Source organism: Myxocyprinus asiaticus, chromosome 27 (assembly GCF_019703515.2).
Source record: "Myxocyprinus asiaticus isolate MX2 ecotype Aquarium Trade chromosome 27, UBuf_Myxa_2, whole genome shotgun sequence".
Taxonomy (NCBI): domain Eukaryota; kingdom Metazoa; phylum Chordata; class Actinopteri; order Cypriniformes; family Catostomidae; genus Myxocyprinus; species Myxocyprinus asiaticus.
The window spans coordinates 46,033,455-46,040,954 of NC_059370.1; the positions used below are offsets into that span (position 1 = coordinate 46,033,455).

Sequence of the window (7,500 nt, forward strand, 5' to 3'; positions counted from 1 at the left end):
AGGTTCATTGCTGTTTAAACACATGAATGTTACTGCATTTATGAAGGCTGTACAGTGCAACAGTTTTGCACACATTAGCAATAAAAAATAATTATAATATGCAACGACAATTTAAAGTTGTCATGATTAGTGTCATTCACCTTGCGGTGAATATTTAAACTAATAAAATACATCATTATATCAAATAAGTCATTACAATTATTATAATTATAATATCATATAAAACATTTATTCTATATAATTTCATTCTATATATAATTATTATTAAATTGTAATAGCAGTAGTAATAAATAATAAAAACAATAGTAATTAAAACATAACAATAAAACACTAGACTATACTAAATTTGTGCTAATCACTTTTTTATTCACTAGCAGCAGTGCAAACAGCTAAAAGGAAATGTACCCATAATGACCAAAACAAACAAACACACAGACAATTTCAGAGTGTTCTCTTTTCTGAGTGTCCTCTGAATCTTCTCTGAGTGTTCTCTCAGTGTTCTCTGGGTGTTCTCTGAATCTTCTCTGAATCATGTTCAGCAATGTAAGGCACTAAAGTACATTCAGTTTCAGCAACAGACAGGTGATGTAAATGAGTCCATATGCACCTGCCTTTGATTGGAAAAGAGTTTCGCACTCGGGATGTGTTTGGTGGTCAGTGCATATTTCCTTAGACCTGACTTCTTATCACATAGTATGACTTTGTGTGCGTTTAATAATTTACCACTAAAAATCACCAAGTATATTTAAATATAGCCAAAACAGCTCCTTATCACAAAACATCATTAAATGTTGCAGCAACTATGAGAAAGTCACTAAATTTGTTGAAAAATTCCTCAAATTGGCAACACTGCCAATGACATTAAATCAATGAATGGTCACCATTTATGTCAGTTTGTCACCATTTGTAATCACTTTTTTTGCCTGTAGTTCATTTAATTGGTCTTGTGGTGTAAGTTTCACAACTCAAAACTTCCTCCTTACTGCAAAAACAGCATTTGTTGAAATCAAGCTGCCACAAAGACTCGTTCTCTACTTCCTCCACATTATGATGTCACACTGTGGTAGACATTTGCATGTGACCGTCTCCACAAACACATCAACGCCTACTTTCCCTTTAATCAGTTCTGTAGCCCCGCCCAGCAACGGTGAGCAGTGAGATGACGGGTCAGTCAAGAGCTGAGAGCCAATCAGAACAGTGGGCGTGTACTGTCAATTCTTAAAGGAGAAGCAGCAACAAAACCGAGAGTTTCTGACAGACGGTCACAATGAGTGTCGAAAATATCATGTTTTACAAATATATGAGTGTTTATTTGTGTAAAAAAACTTTACTTACAGTATATTATAATAATAAATAAAGGCACGTCATGACCCCTTTTACATGATACTGAATGGTTACCTCTTACAGATTGGTAATCAATGCGTAAGGAGACAAATTTCATTTTTGCCTACGTTTTGCCTTTATCGGATGCATTTGGCCTTATTAGGGAGACAGACTGCTCCCTATTATCTATTTAATTAAAAATAAGACATATAACTCTTCCTCATCTAAAAATGTCTTATTTACATCCTGGTAGGTCGTTATTAGCAACATTTTCAAGGATTTTCAAATAATTTGCAGTTTTCAAATGGATTGTGTCACTCCACTACACTGAATAGTGACAAAATGATAAATTACTGACTTTATGATATGATGATAATGCTAATATAGATATATTACTGTATACATTTTGATACGTTTAATATTTTTCATCATTCATGATGAGTACAGGCATGTAGCAGGATCAGCCTGATCTCATGACAATTGCGTGACTGTGTTGACACTTTTGCAACATAACATTATATGGATCATTTCAAGTTCTGAGGTGAAATGTCCAGTATGTGGCACTAAAAGCTGTTCTCCCAAGCAGGTTAATGGTTTAGGTTTAAGGTAATACTTTGAGTTTTAATTCTACCCTAAATCTTAAACCTAAACCTAACCGATAGTGTCAGAAAAAGCAAATGTGAGATGAAAAACACAACCACGTCATTTTGTGGTGCTTCTATGACACTTTGGGTTCACATGTGGACTCGTGTGCTCTTCAGGACTCGTATCCCGCTCCTTTACATCACAAGTGCAACGCTCTATCAGTCGAGCAACCGTACAATTTAATCACACTCGAACAAGCTTGTAAATGTTGATATGTAATGCAAACGTTAAAATGAGTCATGCACTATAGTAAAAGTGAAGGGAATTTAAGAAAAAAAGAATAAACATTTTCTATTTAGTGTCATGTGAACTGCACATATAAACCTGAGGGGGTTTGCTGAGAGAGAGAGAGAGAGAGAGAGAGAGACCTCCCACAGGAGTAGCACACTCTGAAAAACACTATTGTCCACTCGCTCCACACACACATTTACCTGTGGTGAGATTAGCGTAGCCCAGTGCAGTTAAGCGTCTCCGGTGGTTGTTGAGGAAATGTTCGGCCTCTGACATCACACCATTACACCACAGCAGCAGATTCGTGAAGACAGCGTGAATCACACCAAACCTGCTCAACACAAACATCACTAAACATCACATGAACACTGATATACCAATAACACACCTGTTACAGTGGTAACTGACTCTACAAACACATTTATGTCCACTGGAGTGACAGAAACTGACGAATCCCTCAATGACTTCTAAAAATATTTTAAAGTGATAGTTCACCCAAAAATGAAAATTCTGTCATCATTTACTCACCCTCATGCCATCCCAGATGTGTGTGACTTTCTTTCTTCTGCTGAACACAAATTAAGATTTTTAGAAGAATATGAACAAAAACGATCATATCACTTCAGAAGACATGGATTAAATCTCTGGAGTCTTATTGGTTACTGTTATGCTGCCTTTATGTGCTTTTTGGAGCTTCAAATGTCTGGTCACCATTCACTTGCATTGTATGGACCTACAGAGCTGAAATATTCTTCTAAAAATCTTCATTTGTGTTCAGCAGAAGAAAGAAAGTCACACATCTGGGATGGCATGAGGGTGAGTAAATGATGATTTTTGGGTGAACTGTCCCTTTAAGGCATGAGAAATTGATTCACAGTTTTTGCACTTTCGCAATGCACAACTGTTTCTAAATAATATCTGTGTGTGTGTGTGTGTGTGTGTATATGTGTGTGTGTTTATGTGTCTTTGTTTGTGTGTATATGTGTGTGTGTGTGTGTTTGTGTGTGAGTCTGTGTGTATGTTTGTGTATATGTGTGTGTGTGTGTGTGTGTGTGTGAGTGTTTGTGTGTATGTTTGTGTATATGTGTGTGTGTTTGTGTGTATATGTGTGTGCGTGTGTGTGTGTGTGTTTGTGTGTATGTTTGTGTATATGTGTGTGTGTGTATGTTTGTGTATATGTGTGTGTGTGTGTGTGTGTGTATATGTGTGTGTGTTTATGTGTCTTTGTTTGTGTGTATATGTGTGTGTGTGTGTGTTTGTGTGTGAGTCTGTGTGTATGTTTGTGTATATGTGTGTGTGTGTGTGTGTGTGTGTGTGAGTGTTTGTGTGTATGTTTGTGTATATGTGTGTGTGTTTGTGTGTATATGTGTGTGCGTGTGTGTGTGTGTGTTTGTGTGTATGTTTGTGTATATGTGTGTGTGTGTATGTTTGTGTATATGTGTGTGTGTGTGTGTGTGTGTGTGTATATGTGTGTGTGTTTATGTGTCTTTGTTTGTGTGTATATGTGTGTGTGTGTGTGTTTGTGTGTGAGTCTGTGTGTATGTTTGTGTATATGTGTGTGTGTGTGTGTGTGTGTGTGAGTGTTTGTGTGTATGTTTGTGTATATGTGTGTGTGTTTGTGTGTATATGTGTGTGCGTGTGTGTGTGTGTGTTTGTGTGTATGTTTGTGTATATGTGTGTGTGTGTATGTTTGTGTATATGTGTGTGTGTGTGTGTGTGTTAGTGTATGTTTGTGTATATGTGTGTGTGTTTGTGAGTATGTGTGTGTGTGAGAGTGTTTGTGTGTATATGTGTGTGCGTGTGTGTTTGTGTGTATGTTTGTGTATATGTGTGTGTGTGTGTATGTTTGTTTGCATGTATGTTTGTGTATGTGTGTGTGTTTGTGAGTATGTGTGTGTGTGTGTGTTTGTGTGTATGTTTGTGTATATGTGTGTGTGTGTATATGTGTGTGCGTGTGTGTGTGTGTTTGTGTGTATGTTTGTGTATATGTGTGTGTGTGTGTATGTTTGTTTGCGTGTATGTTTGTGTATGTGTGTGTGTTTGTGAGTATGTGTGTGTGTGTGTATATGTGTGTGTGTGTGTATTCTGAGAAATGTTTTAAACTCTGTATTGCAGTACTCTCTGTCATAGATTAATAATTTGGGTTGTGTTCCACAGTTAAACGTTTGTACACAATTAACTGAATTTATTTTTCTCATGATTTTAAAAATATTTATATCTAAAGGCTAACACTTAAATGCTTTGTTGTGTAGATTTATGGTTCTTAACCATTATGACTCCAAGTCCCCTTTATCAGTTTATATCTTTTGGCCATAAGTCTTAATTATTTTTAGCAGTTTTTAGAATTAAAAATAAATGATTTAAAGTCATTGCAGCCCCCTTTGGAAGATTGCTGAGGCCCCTGGTTAAGAACAAACACTAATTATGCCAACAGGTACAAATGAATTTCTTTAATAAATAGTGTTTAAAAAGCATCTCAGGATGAAACCTCATGAAGTTGATTGAGAGAGTTATCAGAATCTACTAGTGAAAATACAACAGAGCTTTCATTTCATTCATTATATAAGAGTTTTGATGGCTCACTATTGTGGAACATAATAAAGATTTAGTCGGTGTGTCCAAACTTTGACTGCTAGTGTGAATGTAAAAGAAACAGCAATGTTAATACATTTCTTGTCTATTCTTTACCTTTCAAATGTTTCATATTTCTTGATAACATCTTTGATGTGGAACCACAGGAAATGCACCTGCAATCAGAATCAGATTCATTCACTGATCCGGTAACGGGACATGCGCTGTTGACGGTGTACTGTGAAAGTAACGGGCTGTTCTCACCTGAGAGATGGTGTGCAGCGCGTGGATGATAGGATAAACTCCGAGCACAGCAGAGATGCAGGAGTGATATCCTACAAAATATCCAATGCGAAACGCGTCCATGATGAGCGACAGTAACGCCAACATCGTCAAACCGCCTGATTCACAAACATCAGCGCAAATCATGTTCAGTGTGGAAACAACAACTGCATTCAACAATACAAACAAGCAGCTTAAACCAGAGCTCAGGTGCTTTGCTGGTCTTTCTGATGCTTTTAGAATGATTTGTTTTATTGACACTTGTTTTACAGAGTGAAGAGCCGCTCCAAACGGCTGTTCGAATCATTCAAACTAAACCGCGAACCGATTCAGACCGTTTTGCTCACCCTATTGAAAAGAACCGAATCACGGGACCCACGACACAATTTGTGAAATTGACAGAGAAAAATGTTTCTTAGTGCGACTAAGACCAGCAAACCACCTTAAAAGCATCTTAGTCTGGTTTAAAGTCAGACACGTCCCAGTCGTTCACCTCGTATCCAGCTGGTCCCCGCGTGCGCGTCTCTCTCCGGTACCGGACTGCGCTCGCGCTCCCGCCGGATCATGTAGCAGAGCATCCACACGAGCTGCACGAGCATCAGCACCGTGATGAAGGTCAGCAGGTGTTCCTCCCGCACCACCGGACCGTGCTGGGCCAGCGCGAGCATCACGGACACGCCGATCAGCAGCAGGTTGGTCCCGTACTGCGCGCTCAGCGTCTCGGCGTTCTTCTGCGGGTACTTCTTGGTCAAACTCACCTTCAACTTGGACAAAAGTTTCTTTTCTGAGTCCGCGGACGAGCCCGAGGAAGGACTGGGACTGTGTTTGTTCAGACACATGATGTCCAGGCCGCTGTGCTCCACCATGGTGCCGGTGATCGGTGTCCGAATGAAGGTCCTCAGAGATCAGAAACACACATACTTAACGTCCATCCATCCGCCGTGGAGATCTGCTCCTATATACCACCTACAAAAGATTAACACAGATCGAGTTTCATTCATCTGTATGAAGGGAAATCAATGAAGCCAAGAAAGCCGATCTTCACATGCCAAACATCTCCATCCATCCAGACCAGCTGATCTCCACACTCGCCTGTGGTTTTATGTGGTTTTATGTGGGTTTTTGGCAGTCTAGTCGTGTCTCCTCATCCCACAGTCCGATGTGAAGCTCCGTTGAGTTTCTCCTCAGTCTGTATGACTCAACTGAAGCTTTTACGAGCTCAGATTTCACCGGTCAAAGGCTCTTTATGGACCTTCCCTTTGTTGACCGTGGACTCATTATAATGGCGTGGACTTGATGTACATCAGAAGAATGTGCAGAACCGAAAATCCGCCTATAGGCTCCGGTCGTGCCGTAGAAATGACGAGACGCAATCTGCTCTATCGAAGCACTTGAGGAAATGTTTGCAAGAACAAACGGTGTGCTCAACTTCACAGAGACCTACAATTAGATGAAACTGATCCAGGCCAGAACTTCAACAAAAGAGCTCTCTATGATCACGGCTCTGACCCGGATTAACAGACTCATAGAATCATCCGAGCACGCTGTAATCCAGCCTGAAATTTGGCTTCATCCTCCTGCAGTCCAGAAGTGTGTGTGTGTGTGTGTGAGAGAGAGAGAGGGAGAGAGAGGAGAGAGAGTGTGTGTGTGTGAGTGTGTGAGAGAGAGAGAGAGAGAGAGAGAGAGAGAGAGAGAGAGTGTGTGTGTGTGTGAGTGTGTGTGAGAGAGAGAGAGAGAGAGAGAGAGAGAGAGAGAGAGTGTGTGTGTGTGTGAGTGTGTGTGAGAGAGAGAGAGAGAGAGAGAGAGAGTGTGTGTGTGTGTGTGTGAGTGTGTGTGAGAGGGAGAGAGAGGAGAGAGAGTGTGTGTGTGTGAGTGTGTGAGAGAGAGAGAGAGAGAGAGAGAGAGTGTGTGTGTGTGTGTGAGTGTGTGAGAGAGAGAGAGAGAGTGTGTGTGTGTGAAAGAGAGAGTGTGTGTGTGTCAGAGAGTGTGTGTGAGTGTGCGTAGTGTGTGTGTGTGTGTGTGGTGTTTGTGTGTGTAGTGTGTGTGTGAGTGTGTGTGTGTGTAGTGTTTGTGTGTAGTGTGAGTAGCGTGTGTGTGTAGTGTGTGAGTGTGTGTGAAGTGTGTGTGTAGTGTGAGTAGCGTGTGTGTGTGTAGTGTGAGTAGTGTGTGTAGTGTGAGTAGTGTGTGTAGTGTGTGTGTGTGAGTAGTGTGTAGTGTGTGTGTGTGAGTAGTGTGAGTGTGTGTGTAGTGTGAGTAGTGTGTGTAGTGTGAGTAGTGTGAGTGTGTAGTGTGAGTAGTGTGAGTAGTGTGAGTGTGTAGTGTGAGTAGTGTGTGTAGTGTGAGTAGTGTGAGTGTGTAGTGTGTGTAGTGTGTGTAGTGTGTGTGTGTGAGTAGTGTGAGTGTGTGTAGTGTGTGTGTGTGTGTGTGTGTGTAGTGTGATCAAAGCTC

At 40.5% G+C, this 7,500-nt stretch overlaps 1 protein-coding gene across 1 annotated transcript in view; it reads right to left on the bottom strand.

Annotated features, from left to right (window-relative positions):
* Positions 1-5,918, bottom strand: part of LOC127418085 (proton channel OTOP1-like) — a 7,884-nt gene extending 1,966 nt beyond the window's left edge. The window contains exons 1-4 of the mRNA XM_051658467.1: positions 5,546-5,918; positions 5,035-5,171; positions 4,888-4,946; positions 2,400-2,530 (exon numbers count right to left, since the gene is read on the bottom strand). Coding sequence (XP_051514427.1) covers positions 2,400-2,530; positions 4,888-4,946; positions 5,035-5,171; positions 5,546-5,918 — 700 coding nt within the window. The remainder of the gene's footprint in view (positions 1-2,399; positions 2,531-4,887; positions 4,947-5,034; positions 5,172-5,545) is intronic.
* Between the last annotated feature and the right edge of the window lie 1,582 nt (positions 5,919-7,500).